Source organism: Montipora capricornis, chromosome 9 (genome assembly GCF_036669925.1).
Source record: "Montipora capricornis isolate CH-2021 chromosome 9, ASM3666992v2, whole genome shotgun sequence".
Taxonomy (NCBI): domain Eukaryota; kingdom Metazoa; phylum Cnidaria; class Anthozoa; order Scleractinia; family Acroporidae; genus Montipora; species Montipora capricornis.
Genome location: NC_090891.1, coordinates 37,392,941 through 37,413,631, shown reverse-complemented (window position 1 = coordinate 37,413,631; position 20,691 = coordinate 37,392,941). Strand labels below are relative to the sequence as shown.

The following is a 20,691-nucleotide window of genomic DNA, read 5'->3' as shown; positions in this document are numbered from 1 at the left end:
AAAAACTAAGGACACTTGTCGAGGAAAAACTTGTCAAAGATGATATTTGCTGGTGTCAATTACTTGACAAGTGCACTTGTCACGGAAAACTTGTCATATTTTCCATTTACACTACCAAGGAAAGCTTGTCAAGGAAAAACTTTCCAATGAAAACTTGCGTAGGGTTACTGTCGGCACGTTTTCCTTGACAAGTGGACACAAGACTTAAAGGACCTGGTTTGTAGTCAGTCCCCTTTTAATCAATAACCACAGGTTTGCTTTCACTTTGGACCACCTAAAATGTAACTTCACAAAATTAATAATGTAAGAAGTAGGCGATGGAAGATGAGTATCTTAATGATGGTAATTAGAGAACCAAGGTTAATATTTTCATGTCATTTGATTTCAATCGGAAGATTAAGACTCAAACAAGGAAGAAAGATTTCATGAAACTTTGAGGCCAAAGCGACAATAACATGCACATCCCTATCTTTCACATTTGCCTTGATTCTTCAAGCTCTAGGGCTGTATCCACTTTCAGAATGTTGATATCATACTTCGCAGCCATTTTTTATCTCAACCTTGTTTTATTAATGAGAGGTGGTAGAGACTACCATAAAGCTCTTTGTTGCTGCAGGTTTGTGTACTATCAACTTTATGAAGGCCTAGTCTAAGGAGCGTACTATTAATTCTGTAAGCTGAAGATCCTGATCTAATTTCTTGCTGACATATTACTAAAATAATGTACATGCAATTTTATGACTTATGTTTAAGATCATGTAGTTGGCTATAAACAGCTTATTACTCGGGCCCCGTAGGGGCTCGAGTTATAAAAGACGTTAGATTTCAGTTTTTTTTTTTTCCTGTGCAGCAAAATGCACAATAGAAAAACGTGGCCGTGTTTGATTGGGCAATGCACAATAGAAAGCACGTGGCGGTGTTTTGATTGGGTAATGCACAATAGAAGCCACGTGGCGCTGTTTACTTTGGTTATTTAAAGCAAACACGTAATCCAAGATCATGAAGAGCTCTGTGATGCGTTGTTTGGATTACTGAAGATCGCCATTGCGTTGGCTTAATCGATTTCTTCTTGGGGCGCTCAAAGCACATACAAAAAAAGGCATACGCTTTTCGCGGTAGACCCACACTAAAAGATGTCAAGCGTCAGCTTCAAAACGGGTCGTTCCTCGAACTGACTGAAACAAGAATATACTCGAATGTAACTGAAATGGACGCAACTATTGAAAGTGATACAAGTCAAAACACTAATTCTTTAATAAGCAGCGGGTACCTTATTGATTGAGAACTACTCTGAAGATGACAGCGACAAAGAAAATAACTCCACAAACAAATGGACGCTATATTGGAATCTTCTGAAGACAAAGTAAAAACATTTGCACAGCGAACAAATGGCCTCACGCGCGCTTGTACCATTTTCACCGCGAACAAATAGCCTCCCGCTCAGTGTACCATTGACTACGGAGATAAGTTTTTTGTCTATTACGTTTTTTTCTTTTTCATTGTTAAACAGTTTGTTTCTTGTAATGGTCTAGCTTATATCCTTTGTTCAAATAGCCATATTAGCGATCGTGTTCACTGCCATCTTGTGTGTATAGTTCTGTTCTAGTTTCACAAGATTTGATGTCATCAGCGGAAAATGTGATCAGCTCTTTAGAAAATAACTTTGATGTAGTTTGGAAGGCTGTACAGTTATTTGATTCTCAATGATAATAAAGACTTCATTCCGAAGGAGAAATACAGGTCTCGATAAGCAAAAGTTGTTTACTTTTGTTTTGATTTGCGTGAGCATCGACATAGACGTGCCTGAGAACCAAGCAGAATTACAGAGAAAAGGCTGAGACGTCTATTTTATAACAGCAGAAAAAGGAGGAAACTTGCAGGAACGTATTTGGGTAACAACGTACCGAGGTCATCCACATTTCATCGTATTACTAGCAAGGGAGATCACTTCCTCGTAAACACAACAAAAATATCTACCTCAGGTATGCGTTTAAATCTAAGCACGTGGTACAGTGTATGTACCACTATTCCAAAAAGCGTGGATGAACAGGTAAATGTAAAATGAAACTTAAATTTATGCAGAAATCAGGAATACCCGGTATGATTTGTAAAAGAATGTTTTGTTTTCTCAGAAACGAAACGTATTTGTTTTGATTTAGGGTGAACTATTTACACAGCGAGTTAGAGTGCATGGCCAATCGAAACAGAGTGTGTAATTGGAAATCTAAACATCAACGAGATACAAAAACAAACTTGTGAACACGTAAACCTAAAATATTCCAAATCATAATGCTGACAAACACAAAGGCGAAAGAAATGGATTATGCATAGGACGTTTTGAATATCTGAATGATTTTGGGTTAGATGAAAGCGATATATTGTTAAAAATTCCCAAGTTATCCCTTTTCGTGTTAATTAGTAATGCAAACAAGTCTTAGTAATAAATTGGATTAACGAGGAACCAGTGATTGTAAAGCTAGTAATTGCCATGGTTCGTATGTAACACGTAATCATGAGACGATTCACGGAAAACGGAATTTGGACTGTTATGCAGGGGTAAGTATTTGAAGGTAAAATAGGTATTTGTAGACTTTATTCTTCGATGTATTATGCACATAAACGAGTATATGTTTTTCCCTTTAAATGAGATTTTACTGCCCTATCAGTAAAATACGATTAATGACACGTGACCGTACTCGCGTTCTTTGTAGTCGGCCGTTGAAGGTCATAAAATCAACGGTTTTGTTGTAATTAAAACGAGGACATAAAGACTTTGTTTCCAGATCTCAGATTATAACGTACACCTGCATTGGCCAAATCTGTTAAAGCCTCATTTATTATTGCTAAAGAGCACGTGTAATGCCTACCTGCTACATAGTAGAACCAGTGCAACTGGCTCCTTTTAATAGACAGAGTCTAGCTATTAAAGCCTCAGTCAGCCGTCCAAGGTTCACCTGGCAGTTTGTCTTCTATAGTAAACCAACTAGCTGTTTGCAATTTGTTAAAGTTTTTCCCCTCCCTCCCTTTGGGGATGGGTTGGAGATATCGCTTTGCCTTCATTAAAGGGGCTAGGCCACGCAATTTTAGGCAATTTCAGCATTGATCAAATGGTCATAGAATTAACTGAAATAACAAAATAACGGCTCAAAACTATAGAAGAACTCAAACAAAACACAGGAAAGCTAAGAAGGGACAAGCATGGACAAAACTGGGGAGGATTGAAGTGGATTGAATTGGGGTAAATTTGAAAAACGTCGGCCCACCTTTTTTCAAATTTATATCAGTTTATATCAAAATGTCATTTAAACAGCTGGAAAATCATTCTCAATTGTTATGTGGCAGTGATTTTGCAAATGAAAGACTCTTGCTCTGCCAATTTGACGTTTAGAGCTCATAACTAACAATTTTAAACAAAATTACCTAAAACAGCGTTACCTAGCCCCTTTAAAATTGGGTCCTCTCCTGTACGGTGACTTCCACCGAGCTTGGCTGCGAGTATTTAAATTACAACAAATGGTATATTTTAAATCTTTGATTCTCGTGCTATGGATTCATTTGGCATGGCCTCAAGGAACCTGTGCACTTCTGGAAGTATTTTCAAGTGTCGAGATATAGTGCTCATCTTCACGTGTCGCGCACGTGACAAAGTGACCTTTACGTGCACCACTGCACGAAAGTTTGGTCATCTTGGAAAGATGTTTTCACATCTCACCTTCGTTTCTCTTTCATTTTTTTCTGCAAAACATGTTTCGACGAGTCATTTCGTTTCATCTTAAGCCGTTCAATTAGCGTTTCCTTTCTCAAACACTGAGCAAGAATACCCATCGATCAGTAAAAAACAATGTCAGGCTTAGCCACTTTGGCAAAAATACACTATTTTTACCTCGTTTCCATGGTCCAGTGGTCATTATCACCACCTGTAATCAGGAAGATAATCTGGGTCCGGGTATTCACTACAAACACAGTCGAACATCATGAGAATCGCAATGTAAGGCCGATAAGAGAAGGACAAACTTCTTTCTGTTCTTTTCTTTAGCGCTAAATTAACCATACACCACTCACTGTACTTTTGCAGGCCCGAGTATAGGCTACTTGTAGCCTCTTGTTAACCAACCACTTGGTCGTTAAAAGGCAGGCTGATTCTTACTATAGTACTGGTAGTTTTAGATGCTTGAAATGTTTTTCATTAATGTTTTTATCCCAATTTTTTTGTAGTCAAATGTATGACTAAGGCACTCCTTTGTGGAACATTACGAAAAAGAGTAATACTATATGTGACATGGATATTGCATAAATCTGTGAACTTTGTGGCAAAAGTCAGCTAAACAGGCACTGGACAAAGTGTGAGCTACATGATGCCTCTGGTGAAATACACATACAGATATTTGCCAAGACTGTGTACAGCCACCCCATCGACTCAGAAAAAATCGGGCCTCTGAGGGGATGGAGCAGCTGAGTGAATGTTCAAACCACACCAAAAGCAATAGTTATTTTGAAAGTTGATTTATTACATTTCCTGCAATAAAAAAATACTGTAATTTACAGAGTCAGGACCAGTGAAGTTAAAATAATAATCTACACATAACAAGGTACCGGTAAAAATTAATTTTGTTGCCCTGTTTCAAAAACTAAAAATTAATTATTCATTGGATGGTCAGAAATAAAAAGAGACTTCAGCATGGTTTATGATAAAGCCGTATATCATAAAAAAGTGCTTAAGTCAAAACCCCTATTTGTTGTGTCCTTAAAGACCACACACATACAATTATCAAGTTGTTTTGCAAGTTTTCCCTATCACAGTTTGGAATCCTCTGACTTGTAACAATCATGAATGCATAAGATAAAATACAACTAGAAGCTAATGTAACCATTACAAAACTCACACATTATTTTAGTTGTGTGTGTTTAGTAGAGCTACATTGTATTCATTAGATACAAATATGAATAATTAATCATAACTAAGAGGACAACAATAATACTAAGTTTTGATAGTCCTTAGATGCTGTGGATGTGATTTTTTCCATAGATGACAGGAAAATCTTGATAGTCCCAATTTTTATGACACCATCTTAGGTGAGGCCACTAGACTTTCTATGATGATAGGAAGGCAAGAGAGCTTGTTCTTGATTGGTTCAGGCAATCTGTCAGAGTGACTGTATCTAAGGGGAAAATGTAAGCATGTCAAAACTGCAGGTGAAATTTCTGATGAAAACAAACAATTTAAAATGTTGCTTGGAAGACAATTTAATCAAAATGAATATACTGGTAAGGTTGCAAATACGCCTGCAGCTATTCAATGACATTTGGGAAGATACATCTGCCTCATACAACTATAACCATTGTCTTACAGTTATATTGCAGCCACCAATAGCCCCTCAGGTGTTCACAAATTATCCATATCTCTACCGAACTATCAAGTTGTTACAGAGCCAAACATGAAAGATACATGACACAAGAGTATACAGTAAACTTACAGTAATTCTACTTTTGGATTTTGAAGTAGCATGAGGTGACTGACAAGGGAGGCAGTGATGATCAGTGGTCAGAATTTCACAGATTTGATAATTAATCCAGAGATCCCCCATGATTAACCACCAACCGGATTTTCTCGAACAGGTATAATAAAGCCAATGGTTCAACCCCTCAGATGCAAATAGCCAACTGGTCAGCCCCATGCCAGCTGTGATTCACAGGAAATTTGCTGTGTTGATATGCATCAGCTGTTAATTTAAAATGACCCGTAAAAGCACCTAAGGGAAGTGATGAGTCAAATACATTTTTAATAATATTGCATGCAATTTAGGGTATTTGACTGTAATATTTACAGTACAGACTTGGACGGTGGTGGCCTCTCAGTACCCACTCTTCCCTCTCCCTCCTCCTGGGGTAAAGGTGGGGGAATTCCCCAAACTATTTATTGTATTACCGAGATGAAAGCCATTTCATAGATTGGAAAGAAATTAAGTACAGGATCTTAGGCTTTTTTAATTAAATAATCTTTTTTCTTCTTAAAGGGCACAAGACAAAGCTCAAATATTGTTCTTTTTACCTTGTCATCGTTCCGCAACTGTCTGTATACTTAATACTTGTCACAGATGACTGAACCACCATCTGAGATCCATCATTATACTGAACCCACACTTCTCCTGTTGACAGCTATCAAGGAAAAAAATAAATAAATAAATTATATAAAATAAATAAATAAATAAATAAATGAAGGTGCTAAGCACATCAAAGTACCGGTACCTGCCAGTGCATACTTTTCTTAAACATTTTTATTATCTCATTTTGTTCAGTTATCATAAGTCGTAAAATTTTGCTGGTTATCACTTCCATTCTCAATGTTGTTGTTTATTGAAAAGGTTCATCTACTAAAAAGGTGTCAGTGTATATTTTGCGCTTCAATTTTTTTGCTGGTTCAAAATTTTTTCAACCCAGTTCAATTTTGAATCCTTTGTTTCAGATTACCCATAATGAATATTAGATAAAGAAAAATCAAAATTGAACTGGTTCCAAAAAATAATTTTAAACCAAGATTAACAACTGCGTCACTAAGTGGAGGATGGGTGCCTGAGACATCCTGGAGCTTCCACTATTGGCAGCCAGCTCCAAGATGGAGACTGCACCGATGGCTGGGAAAACCTGACAAACCAGCCATGAGCCCCCACACCCCCAAGAAAACAGGCAGCTGTCACACTGAACAGTGAAAAGTAGGGGGGAGGAGGGAGCCCTGGGAAAAAAACCACTAAATGCTCCACTCAAAATGCTCCTTCTTCCCACCACACCGATGAATAAGCTCAACAACGCAAAGCATGAGGAATTCAAACGCATGCCCAAATGTACAACAAAACCACTGACAACAATATTATTGACTGCGGTCGCACCTAGTTGTTAACTCACTTAAACTGCATTTAGCTTCATAAAGAATTGAACCACGACATACACTGTACATGGCTTAGCATTTACATGTAAATTATTTGCACTTACCTGGGAGGCCCATCCCACTCCTTGCACAAACACACTCTTGATGACATGTGATGATGGTGATGACAAGGCTCCTTGTTGGGCCCCACTCATATTGATAAGCTGGTTCCCCTGTTCTCTTTTCTCTGGCCCTGAATGTGGTCTTGACTTTGCATCAGATTCATCTCCAGAAGACTGTGACCTTCTGTGAGGATCATGACCTTTGCCAGTTGAAGATGGTCTCATATTTTGGATAGCACTATTCATAGTTCCTTCAAATGAGAGTAACGATGTACTGACGGGTGCTACTGTACTTGGCGAAGTCACTGTTAAATTCTCTATGGATTCAGGGGGCCTGAAAGAATTGTTGTAAATCAGCCATGATGGCAGGTAAGTTCTGTTTTTGGGTTGACTACTGTTACAGTAGTAAACTTCTTCATTTTTAATATCTTTATCTCCCAAATCAATCAAGTTACCTTGGATTGTGCGCCTGAGGGTGATCAGTGCTTTCTTTCAGCGACCTGTTTCTTGAAACTGGTGGCTTACGACACACAACAAAGGGGAAGTAGCGTCCTCCACAACTCTCACTCTCTTCTTTATTAATGACTTTCTCCAGATGAACACACCGTTGATAACAACTTTGAGCATGCTCCAATAGGGGTTTCATTTCTTGAGTGACGCCATCCAGGCCACCAACTGATTCCAATGTGTATGATACTCCACCAGGTTCAATTATCCTTGTGCATTCCTGTGACTGATGAACTTTGGCCCCTGAAAAAGAACATGCCAGAAACATAATTGCCTTCTAGTTTTCACTCAAAATAATCTAGATAAATCATATTAACAGTCCTGAAAACAACATTATTTAACTGGTCTTGTCTTTGTCCTTCAGCTACATGAATAATGCTTGTCTAAGAATGTTAGTTAACACCTAAAGTTCCCCAATATTAGTATTTGCATGGACAGGTCTTACAAAAGTAGCCATCTTGTGTCAAAAATCACCATCTCACTTGAACTACACTGTTTATGCACTGTAAGAAGGCAAAGCTGACATCTCTATTAAAGTTAGAAAACTACAGTTGTTGCCTTGTGACAAGTGAGGAATCAAGAGTCCTAGACAGGAATCGCACCTGCGACTTCTATAATGCCAGTCAGATTCTCTACCCATTGAGCTGCTATAAACTCCTATGCAGGAGCCACGGAGCATGTTTCAAAGTGGGGGGAGGGGGAGGCTAGGTCTTGATATATGTATGAGTAGTGTAAATTAGTAACTTAAGTCTTTGATCAAGCTGAAAACAACACTGTCAGAAACGTAAAAGGGGGGAGTTACAGCCCCCAGTCTCTCCCTGTCTGTGATCAAAATTGCAATATTTATTTCTCAACGTTACACCACAATTTTTTTCACCTACCGTTATAAAAGCAAACTTCAAAGTCAGCATGTGGAAAATTTTCCATTAACATGCACTTTGCATGCTTGGAGTACATTGTTACCTAAAAATAAAATATTATCAAATTACTGTCACTTTCCATTCAATACTGACCTTTATTAACATACATGTAGTGGTTGATGATCTTATAAAGTAATTATGTATGTTTACATCTGGCATGCTAATTTCACCACCAAGCCTCAAATTCGAAAATCTCCACACTTGTAAATTTTATCATGAGCTAAATCCCAAAGGAGCAAACTTGTAAAGAAAACCCATGTGCGAACAGTGTTGCATTTCAAGAGGATATCAAAAACTTGGAGCAAATGAGGCCTGGTCAGTGGTGAACTTTGAGCACAAAAAAGCTATAATCATGACCCATTCACTAAACCATGAAGCTAATCTTGTCTTGTTACATGTACACTGTACAGCATTAAGTGTATACCGCACACAGTGATAACACATTGCTTCCTTTTGGGTGCTTGATGCTAACAAGAACTTACTTAACTGGTCAAAAGAACCTGCTTAACCCATTGATTCCCAGGGGTTCCGCATTGACAAGTAAAATCGTCTGGCGTTAGACAGAGTAAAGAATTGGCTGGCTGGTTTAGGCCAGTTTGGATGTTAAAGGGTTAGGGCTATTGTCAACTATTCCCAAGAGCATTTGAAAACAATAGTTTATGCAAAATTTTGTGTGGAAAACAAAATTCATTGCAGGTTACATGAAAGTCACTCATTGTGCTCTTAATTTTGATAATAATTATTCAAGTATAAACTTGTCCAAATTAGCCATGCTTCAATCACATTTATTTTAGAGCATGAAGTTATTGCCCATTTGAGCCATAATTAGCCAAACTTGGGCTACGGTAGACGAAAGGCCAGTTGCACTGATCACTTCTTAAATGACACCTTCACAACTGTTGAGGAAATGGCAAACAATAAATCATGACAGATGGCAGTTAAATATAAAAGCCCAACAATTTTCTTTTTCTGTCTTGCATCCATAGTAATATCTTTTGAGAAGTTGCTCAAGACGTTGGTTCAAATGGGCAAGAAATGAGCTTTAACGAAACAAGTTTTTTGATTTTTGTAAATTGCAAATTCCAGCCTGATTTTGTAATAAACATGATGTTAAATCTATTTATTGTTTTTCTCCTTTTATCACTTAGGACATCACCTTTGGTGTCTTCTTGCGAACCAGATGAACAAATCTAGTAGCATACTGATACTTCTTCCAGTATCTAGACGGCAAGCTGGAAAACAGGTATGTAGAGGCTGACTCACACCCTATTGGAGGGGGTTGTTGCGAGAGTGGTACCCCTCCCTTTCCATTTGGCTGATACACTGCTATTTTCATCCCATTTTGTGATATTCGCAGAACCTCAAAAACTCTGTCTTCTCCATTTTTATGATGAAAAAACTCTAAAGCAACCTCTCCGTTATCAAGAATACTGACAACAGCATTTCTAGTCTTTTGCCTGATTGGCCGCAACCTTTCAGAGTTCAAAGGTTCGACAATGTCTCCTAGAGACTTTGATCTTGAAGCCTCATATTTGCTACGCTGATTTGCTTTGCATTGTTCCTCATGCTTTCTTGGTGCATTGCCGTCTTTAACATGAGAAAAATCCAAACCAGAGTCTTTTGTAACACTATTGCTGCCATGGCGCCGATGTTCTCTGTGATCCTCAACTGTCTCCTTAAAACCAGACTTGCTGACCTCAGTAGGAGTCTGCTCGCTAAAACTGTGATGACTAAGATCTGAGGCAGTCGATGGGTAGCCACCTTCCTGTTGACCCAATTGCGTTTCTGCACTGCCAAAGCCACTGCTGCTATTGTTTGTGCCAGTGGTAGGATTCTTGAGGAAGTCACCCAAGGTGTTACCAAAGGAACTGCTATATTTGCTAGCATTGTAATTCCTAAAAGAGAAATTTAAGAGTGACAAATCACGAGTTATTTTGATACTGTTCAGAAATGGGTGTGACTCATGATATCAGTTACCCTGTTGGAAAAAATTGTCAATTTGTCAGTCTCCTGCAAGAAGCATTTAATTTCATTCTACTGTATATGTAGTTCACTTTGTTGTGGCTTTTAGAGCCCTCTCAAATACATGTAGCTGCATTGAACTGACACACGAGTTGAAGCCACTTTGACCTCTTTTCTCGCATAAAATACGTTTGGCACTTATGGCTGCAGAAGCTGTGTACTATACTAAAGCTGGCAATACGGATTTCTAAATTAGCACCCGGCGACCTTTTTGAGACGCAGATGGTAATCGGAAGTGAACATTTCCCAATTGCCAGCTGGAAAGTAGTGTCTCCCAAATTTTTAAACTAATCATCTCTAATGGAGAAAAGCATCCGGCAAATAATATAAAATTTAATGTCGTTATGAGAAGACAAGTTAAAGGGAAAATGCCTCACTTCTGGTTGCCGTCTGTGTCTCAAAAACATCACATGCTTAATCTCCCTAATAAGTATTAACTCTTTTAAGAAAGACAGTGCTAAAGGATTTAACTCTGGAGAACATCAGGCACCAGATCATTTTATCACTGAGTAGGACCCCCAGAGCATCCAAACTCCATTGATTGGAGGGACATAAGTTCCATTACTGCTGGGAGAACCTAGCACTATTTTTCCAAGTCTGCCAGTGTCATTGATATTAAAAACAATTCATTATTAAATGATTCATTCACTGGGCTAAAAACCTAACCATTCACTCAAATATTATTTATCAAAAACTAAATATCAAAGTTTGATGAAGTTGTCATATTATTATTAAAAAGCCTTTGTACTTGAATTTGGTAATGAGGTTGTTTCCACCACTAGACATTTCCAAGCCTTTTGCTGGTTTGTTTCCAAAGGTCGAGCTGGTAATGTTAGTAAGCCATGATGCAGAGTTTGTAGCCTGCTTAAAGGTTGAGGAAGGAGGTGGAGCCACTTCTGTTCCTCTAATCATATCTTTAGCAAAGGTGGTATTGTGATTTGAGGTGCTGGTTCTGTCAATGTGGCTAAAATAAAAAAGAAACAAGCCACGTTGGTTACTTTTAGTTTAAGTAAAAGGAAAACAAAAGTTACCTGAGTGTAAGTTTAAGTTTGACTATAAGGGATCACAAATGCCTTCCCAGCTGTATATACAGTACCTGACCCTGGCACAAGTTTTATAATTTTTCCCATATTCATCTCTATGACCACTCCTAAATACAATATTTTCAGTTGTCACAGTATATCTGTTGATTTGGTGCATTGTCATTTCTAGGATATCAGACTTCGCTGTGCCAGTGGTGTGTGTTTTTTGGTTTTCTTCCAAGAGGTTTTTCATACTTCAGCACTATGCTCTCATCAAAAACCAACACTTCATTTAATGAGCTTTATTTCATTTGTGGTCTCTCCGATTAGCACTCATCTCTCATTGTTGGGAGAATTTATCCCATCATCACAGGGTTCTCATTAAGTGCCGGCAGCCGGCTAAAAAACCGGCTACTTTAAATTTAGCTCCGTATACTTTTCGGTCCTAAACTTGCTATAAACAAGTGGCACTCGCTTCTCTCGCCGCCTACTTTTATATTTAAGCCGTCTACTCCAAAACTTATTGAGAACCCTGCATCATCATCATCACCACCACCACTGGTCAGTGTTTTGCAAGTGCATGTACCTTGCTCGTTGTCTAACGGGTGGAGAGGGTGGGTGCTGGCCGTGGCTGTGTCTTGGCCAGACATCAGAATGATGGTCAGAAGATGCAGTGATAAAAACTTCATCATCTGCTTGAGAGTCCAAAGACTTTTTGTGATCACCCACTTTACCAAAATTTGACCTCGATGATCTACTTGTACCAAGGCCTGTTGATACAGTTGCTATGGTACCAGTTCCACTGTCAACTGACTGCTCGACAACATTCTTGAAAAACAGGATAAAAAGATAATGAAGTAAATTTATACTTTGCCAGAGACTTGTAGATGTAAATGCAGTAAAGAGAGAATGCGATGGGCAAGGAAAAACAAGGCTTTTATTGGTTAATATCACAACGTACCTGTCGAAGATACAGATGACCTGTTGATGAATACTTTAATAGTCTTTCCTGGGTCATAAACGGATGATCTAAGATCCCTATGATTCAAAAAATTAATTTACAATTTTTAATGAACTTGTGCAATTATAGTAACTTGTTATTGTTATCAGGCTGAGCATAGATCTACATGTATTGTACATGTATTGCAGCGATAACCAAAAATCGTGCTAGGATGATTATTTTATGTTAGACTACAAAGCTTTCATTAAGTCACCTACCCATTTATTTATTTTGTTCAGAAGCATTATTGATAATTTTATTTACAATGTAATTATTACTGTTACAGTACTTTGTCATATGGTATGAATCTCAGTAGCAAAGATGTCTCTAGAGACACATCTTGACTATCTACAGGTCTGCCTGACTAAAATGTATGATGATCTGACTATCTAGTAAATGCCTGACTTTCTGACTGACTTTAGTTATTGACATGTACATGACCCATATGAATGACAGACTGTCTGGGTGACCCTCTCTTAGATTGTTCCAACAGCTCTACAATTTGAATGACTGTCAAGAGTCAAGTTTCTGACTGCGCAGACGTCATGTATGTCTCCTATTTCAAGGGGTATTTGACAGATTTTCAGACTGATATAAATGAACACTTGCAAATTTTAGTAGTGCAGACAGAACATGCAAGCTATATACCTGAAAGGGTAATTCTGTCTCCTGGATTCTGTGAAAGTAAATTACGATTCATGAATTAATTTCATACAACGAAAGAAACAAATAATATTAATTATTTATTGCTTTAATACATAATAAGTTTGTACATTGTAGTCAAGTACGTTGTGGTTCAAATTGTTTCCTGGTTTAAAATTTAATCAGTTCAATTTTGATTTTTCTTTGTTTCATATTCATTATCCAGGGGTTTCAATAACTTTTGAAGTAGATATATCCTGGGCTAATCAATTTAACCCATTGACTCCCAGGGGTTCCCCATTGATGAGTAAAATCGTCTGGCATTAGACAGAGTAAAATACTAAGTGTGGCCGGTTTCGGCCGGTTTGGATGTCAATGGGTTAATGCGGACACTCTTGTCTTTTACAAGGGTTTGTCCGAGTGAAAATCAAGGCAGAGTAGCCAGCGGTGAGGGGCAAATTTCTGACAAACAGACAGCGGTATACTGCTGGTGACCGGCTTCTAATGAAACCCCTGATTATCATAATATGAAACTGTCTAAGGAAAATCAAAATTGATCTGGCTTTAAAAAAATTGAACCAAGAGAACCTTTGAACCACACCTGATATATTCTTTTTTATGAACAATGATGACAATACCTTCTTCAACAAATTTGTGATAAGATCCTGGGCCTCTGTTGAAAGATTACTGAGAAAGAGAAACATTACTTTTTTTATGTACAACTGGAACTGGCACCCAACAAAAGGGATTGTTTCCACAAGAAAAGAAACAGTTTTGAAACACAACAACCCAAAATTTACTTGTCTTCTTTCTTGCTTAAGTCCTCTGCAATCCTTTAAAACCTGTCCACCAGAAATCAGTTACTAATATTTTGAAGAAACATACCTTGGTAAATCATAATCAGCTAAAACTACTCTGTTTAAGGTGCTTTTCACTGCTTCTGTCTGAAACAAAAATTTCAAACTGGTATAAATTATACTACAGGACAGGTTTCTGTTAAAGTAAGATCTGTACCAATAAGGCAGACAAGATAGTAAATTATAATGCTATGGCATTTAGCCAATTGCTTAGATACTTAATCAACCCAGGATTGGAAGAAATCACACCACATTAAACATTAAACAAAGCAATGAAGAGGTGACAGAAATAGGGTCTAATGACACCATGAAAAATAAAGATAACCCGGAACTGAGAAAGGACATGGATGCCTCCTTAGCCATAACATTATTGAATACACTGTACATACATGTAGGTAAGTGCAATATATAATTCATCGGATGTACATGTACAATCATGTACTTACAGTATTTTGTAATAACAAATTTAAGCAACAAGGACGTTGATCTCGACTGGATGTTAAAAATACGGTAAGAACTGGACGTTGATCAATCTTTTCGAAACTTACATGTAATGATGACAATGATGTTCTCCTTGCCAAACCTCACTTATACATGTATACTAAGTATTATGAATGAACTCACGTCAAAAGGAGGTTTTCCAACGAGTAGAGTGTAGAGCATACAGCCCAGTGACCAGACGTCAGACTCTAGGCCATGAGGACCTCTTGTGGCTATCTCCCTATAATAAAACCAGCTGAAGTTTTGATCACTTCCTTAGTTACCAGAACAGTACTGTAGTAACAATAATACAGTCAGTACCCATTTTATATACATTATTATTAAAATAGATTATACACAAACTAGTTTACAGTGCATCATATTACACTCTGGTAAGGGCTCTACTGTTGAAGAGATTGATAGCACTACTCCTGACTTAAGGACGGTGCCTACTATTGTTATTGCGCACACGTTCTGCGGCATCTCCAGATACTCGGATTTCCTATCGGTAGTGCTTACTAATGCAGGGATATTTTTGTGCGGTTTAAATTTATGCAGAGAAAGCAGAACTTACATGTAGCAAGGGCTCTTGGTATTCAAAAAGAAAATTGGGGTAACCATGAATTTTTCAGAGATGGAATGCCATACATTGCTTAGTATTTTAAAGCTTTTTGCTAATATTGTTGATAAATTATCTTTGAAAAATGCGTGGTTACCCCCAATTTTCTTTTTGGATTTTAATAACACTTGTTGAGATCTGCTTTTCCCGCATTTTTACAAAACCACGCAAAAATACCTTTGAATTAGTAGGCACCGTCCTTAACAGGTTTCCAGAACATACATCACAGGATAGGTTAGATTGTACAATCTGTTTAGGGTAGAAGCTTCCAAAGGATACTGTATACCAGTTTGATAATACGGCCTCGTCAGACTCCCTAAAATATTGTCTTAAGGCAGGCATGTTTCGCTATAAAGCTTATTAAGGCAATCAAAACACTCACGGTGAAATGTAGTTTGGGGTTCCACACATAGTGTAGTGCTTCTCATTAGGCATCGACAGTCTTGCTGCAAGGCCAAAATCACCAATTTTCTGGAAGTAAAAGAAATACCTTTTTGTAAAACCCAGAAATACACATCTGTAAACCTCAGATACATGTACCGGTACTACTCCCCTTGATAAATCATTCATTATAATTTCATTTCACATAATAATCGTACAGCAGTACTAACTTCTTACTAACTGAGCATGAGGGCCGTACTGGGGAATATTGGCCCGAGGTCATGGCAGTACAGACCGAGGACAGTGAGGTCCGTACAAAAGTGACCGAGGGCCAATATTCCCCAGTACGGTCTCGAGCAAGTGAGGTTAGTAAGTAGTTTATTATATAGCTTTTTAATAATAATTACCTTTTGCTTTGTTTTTGCAAGCCCGTAATCGGCCCGTGGGCATTACGGGAGAATAATGCCCTATTCAGTCATAATTAGCCAATCAGAGCACGCGTTATATCGGGTACAAACACAAGCCATATATTAAATAATGCCTTATAATACAATCCATTGTACAACTTTTACATTAAAATAAGGGAGCAAAGGCCTGAAAGTCAACTTGAATTTATCACCTGTAAGTGTCATCTTTGGTCAAAATGTTATTAACTATTAATTGAGCTATCTTTAAAAACTTACAGCATCCATTCCACTTGTCAAGAGAATGTTTCCCAAGGTTAGATCTCGATGAATAATGCCATGCGAATGAAGATACAGAACACCTTTGACCACTTGGGTCATGATATGACGAGCTATAGATAATTAAACAAAAAAAACATGCAATTTAGTTGTACTGTTGGAGCAAGGTACAATCATGTACTGTTACTATGCACTCTGCTCTAGTCAATCTGCATTGAAACTGCATTTCACAGAAACAGAACCTAGCAACCACTGCATTCACATGGTTATAAATCAATTAATTTTTATTTAGTGGTAGTCATAACGTTTCAGCAAAGTTCTGCCTACAGGTAATCAAGTTAATTAAATAGCATGCAATTACATGTACATGTACATGTAGCAAGAAACAAAATGTCCTGACAAAAAACATCTAACAGTACAAACACAACATGCCTAACACTAGACCCTGGCTACATTAAGTGTATTGAAGGAATTTACACAACCAAAAAAGTGCAAGGTTTGAAGCTAAAATTTTTTTTTTCTTTATTACTTGTAAGGCATTCAAAAAAACCTACAGTAAGTACTGATGTGACTGGCCCTTGTGTAGGTAAAAATTAATGGCACTGACCCTGATTTTCACTGACTGGTCGTCCAGTTTTCTTGAGGTATCGATTGACTTCTCCATTGTGGCACATTTCAAGGATAAGGTAGACATAGTTTGCATCTTCAAAGTAGTTATAAAGCTGAAAAATAGAAAGAAAACTAGCTCAGACTTACACTGTACATCATTTTATCACAAAATTTGGTTCTTGTCACAACGATCACATTGTTCCATTTTTTTCTGATTCTACCACTTAAAAATTAACCTTGTTCATCATGATTATTAGACTACGTGTACTGTAATCAACCTCTCCTGGCTGGGAGTCTAACAATAATGGTTTTCATTCCATTACAGTCAACAGAGTTGGTAGTGGAAGAAGAACCAGTCAATGTCAATTTTGATAGTTATATCTCAACTCTTCTAATATTGCAGTACATGTAAGTTAATGACCTGCATCACTCAATTGAAATCTTACCTCAAGAATAGAAGGATGTTTAAGTTGGCAGTGAATTTCAACTTCGTTTCGTACCCTTGCCACCAATCCTGATGTTCTCATGCCCTTCTTGTCAATCTATTTTAAAAAATACAGTTAGGAGTACACTTAAGAAAAGACAACAATTACAGCTACAAGAACATTATCTAAAAGTATTATATTTTTATTAATCAAACCTGCAGACCAATGGGACACTGTCTAAGAAGAAACTACCGTAGCTAAGAGACCTGGATCCCCAGAAGTTCTTATAGCTCAGTGGTAGTAAGAACTTACAACTGGTAGAGGTTGTTGGTTCAAATCCTGTCTTTAGAACACTCTGACTTTTCAGGTGTCCTTAAGCAACTTGTTATCTTATCAGTAATAAAACATGGTAGTATTAAATTGTCGTTATTGCAGTGTGTCTGTCACAAGGCTGGCCAGACCACAAAGACTCAAAACTATGACCAGAGAATCAATTCATCATGACAAGGATTGAGTTTATACTTCCTTGTCTAAGAAGACTGTCTACCCATTTGAAAATGATTACAAATTAAACCGTCCAGCTTTTCCTCCTCAGTCACTTAATATAAAGACCTTGAGCCTAGGAGCATTGGGTCTTGCTGTTTTAACCTATTAATGGACTTCTAGGAGTCTAACACCAGACAATTTTAATGAGGCTAAATATCATTTGGGCAAAGTTAAAACCAAGCCAATGCAGCGAGATATTTGGGGGGAACTCCAAGCAATGCAGGGGCATTGCAATGTGCTTTGGCTTGATTCACCTTGTTGCTTGAGTCACCTTGTTGCTTACTCGTTTGCTTTTCCCTCCCTCCCATGTTTTAGGGAAAGCATGCATTCCAGACACTGGTCTCAGTGATGTGTTGACGGGTGCCGAGGGAGGTGGACTCAGTTGCCATGCCAGTGACCTCCTTGCTGCTGAGGAGAGTGCTCCTCTTCTCTTGCTACCTTTACGGCACCTACCCTCCAGTAAATTGCCGTAGTGTTTTGACTCGTCAATCGGAGGGGGGCTGCTCAGCAATCAATGAGGGCGTGCTGGATATGAAGTGATAGATAACACGCCAAGTTGGTTATAATCATTTTATATCCACCAAGCGAGAGTAGAATAATATTATATTATTAAAACTGCAGGATCAACTCTTCCATGTATTGTCGACTAAAGCATTGATTTCTGCCTCGGCCAATTCTGGTTCAAAACGGGTTCTGTCGGCCATTTTTTCTCAGAACTGCAAAAATGTTTTCAGCTCGTTTTATTGCTGACACGTTCCTTGACCACATTAGGTACAGCAGGTATATGAACTGATAGCCTGTGTCTGGCAAGCCAATGAAAATGCTTCAAACCTGATATCTGTAGCTCAGTTTTTAATAAAATTAAATTATATCCAGCTGCAATTTTTAACACAAACTATACCTTTACAGTACATGTTAAACTTATAATACAATCATTTTTGTCAAAGTTTGGACATACCATTTTGATGGCAACTTCTTGTCCTGTTGATATGCAACTGGCACGGTACACACATGCAAAGCCACCCTTGCCTATTACTTCCAGAACTTGGAAATCCTAACCACAGAAAGGATACAAAATGAAAAAAAAATCCCTGCAAGTCTGATGATAATCAAAGATATGAGTATTCATTATCATCATATCTTTATTTACCCTCAGATTTTAGAGTAGCTTGATGTAGCTACATGTAGTATCTCCCATCAATAATTATTAGCCTCCCAACCATGTTACACCAAAGAGAACAGAGCAAAACACCAGGAATGCCATGGCCTACTCTTTGCGAATAGGGTGTGTGTTATTTTAGGTCCCACAGGGTTATGAACATTGAAGGATGTGAGACGGGGCCTACCGTTTATCGTCCTTATCCGAGAAGACTTAGAGGGTCTAACCATTTGCAGATGTCATTACAAAGACAGCACTTTCTCCTCAGTTATTTAAAGACCCTGAGTCTTGGTCCAGCCAGAGTCGAACTCACAACCTCCTGCATGGCAGCCCGGTGCTGAACAAAAACTGAGACTGAGCCAGCGGTGTGCAGTTCATGCATTCAAGTTACAGAATAAAGGGCCACTTTCCTGTTACTTACATGTCGCTGTTGTCATGTGTTTCATTTTTCAAGAGCATCTGACTTATTAACATGAGGGAAGAAAGTAGCCCTGTACATGTATTTTGTAGCTGCTCCCAACATGATACTTTATCATAGTTTGCAGAGTTAGTTATAGGGTGGTTTAACGGTTATCAGCTGCGCCTCCATCCTCTGTGACTCGGTTCAACCCTGGCGTCGGGTCGTATGTGGCTGAGTTTCAGTCGATCTCCATCTGACTCTCATCAAAAATTATATTATCGTCGACTCTCAGTCAATTACATCGGGCTGCGGGCGGACACCCTCGATACGAATAACCTCTGGTATCCTTCCCTTTCATTGAATTAAATGAATAAAGTTGGTATTAAAGTTGGTATTATAGTTTACTGTTTACATGGTAAATACATTTAGTGCTCATGAGATTAATGCTATTGATCGAAGCTAGTTATAATAATGATAAGCTTACGATCGACACTGGTCATGAACTGTCGATCGGTTTATTAAATTGGGTTCTGCAGATTACAACAACGATTTACCAACAAGAAACACGGAAACGAAAACAACACCATCAAGCACTGACGTACTTTTCAGCTGCATCCGATCGAATGATAGAGAAATAATTTGTTAAGATCTGGGGCGCAAATTTGCTTGATCACAACTTAACAACTCTCTGTTTTTTTGGGTTTTTTGTTGCGTGATTTAATTTGAACTTACGAACTCACAGAACATAAAAAACGATATATTTCCCGATCAGAACATATTTAGCATCTACAAGATCTCCTCTTGAAATCCGAAACCACCAAGCCATTTCAAATCTCACCTCTATGGAGTCGCCCATAAATCGAGAAGTCATCTTCGATCGAGAAGTTTCACACAAACGTTCCGACGATTCGAGCAACAACATCAAGGAAAATGTAGTTTTCGGGCCAATTTTGCTTTCTCTTTGCCTCAATCATAGAAACCATGGTGAAACTGGCTGCAAACTTGGTTCCAAACTTTTAAAAAATGTCGTTTTTCGCCATTAACGAAACTTTGAACAACCCGCGCAATCACGCTGTGTAAACCAAAACGAGGCCAGGGCAAACTTGAGTAAAGGATGATGGGTAATCTTTATTTTGTCTGCCATCTTGAATAAAACCGCGGTGTTCAAATAACATTGAATTTCTCTCTATTAAAAGAAAAGATAGCTGTCAAAGTGATCATTATTCAATGGCTTTTGAGGGTATAAAGAGAACAAAAAGTGGAATTACGGAAACCAGGAGCCCGAAAACGAAGGAAAAGGTTGCGGCCAAGCAAAGTGATTTCAGTGTACTTCTATTTTTTCCTTAAGGCTGAGTAGTAAAATTAAGTGATTTTACTTTTAACGTGATCCGAAATATGAAGAGTTAAAAAAAAAAGAAAAAGTAAATAAAGGACA

At 38.1% G+C, this 20,691-nt stretch overlaps 1 protein-coding gene and 1 long non-coding RNA gene across 2 annotated transcripts; one reads left to right on the top strand and one right to left on the bottom strand.

Moving 5' to 3' along the window:
• The first annotated feature begins 2,132 nt into the window (after nt 1–2,132).
• Nucleotides 2,133–17,127, top strand: LOC138016076 (uncharacterized). The gene is made up of 3 exons (XR_011125725.1): nt 2,133–2,556; nt 9,560–9,654; nt 17,052–17,127. It is a non-coding gene; the product is annotated as an uncharacterized lncRNA (long non-coding RNA).
• Nucleotides 4,491–20,339, bottom strand: LOC138016041 (serine/threonine-protein kinase PLK4-like). The gene is made up of 19 exons (XM_068863201.1): nt 20,095–20,339; nt 18,656–18,751; nt 17,173–17,268; nt 16,725–16,839; nt 16,118–16,230; nt 15,436–15,524; nt 14,579–14,675; nt 13,983–14,041; nt 13,736–13,784; nt 13,104–13,131; nt 12,417–12,493; nt 12,042–12,283; nt 11,182–11,397; nt 9,568–10,306; nt 8,373–8,454; nt 7,440–7,734; nt 6,988–7,318; nt 6,050–6,156; nt 4,491–5,159 (listed from the first exon to the last, which is right to left on the bottom strand). The coding sequence occupies exons 1-19, from the start codon at nt 20,176–20,178 to the stop codon at nt 5,057–5,059; spliced, it is 3,018 nt and encodes a 1,005-aa protein (XP_068719302.1). The 5' UTR covers nt 20,179–20,339; the 3' UTR covers nt 4,491–5,056.
• Between the last annotated feature and the right edge of the window lie 352 nt (nt 20,340–20,691).

What these genes read in the sequence shown, in the direction of transcription:
- LOC138016041 (XM_068863201.1), bottom strand. Translation starts at nt 20,178, where the DNA reads ATGTTGTTGCTCGAATCGTCGGAACGTTTGTGTGAAACTTCTCGATCG. An exon ending in GCTGATTATGATTTACCAAG is followed by an intron (nt 13,785 to 13,982) that starts GTATGTTTCTTC and finishes TCTCTTTCTCAG; the next exon opens with TAATCTTTCAACAGAGGCCC. An exon ending in GTCATCTGTATCTTCGACAG is followed by an intron (nt 12,284 to 12,416) that starts GTACGTTGTGAT and finishes CTGTTTTTCAAG; the next exon opens with AATGTTGTCGAGCAGTCAGT.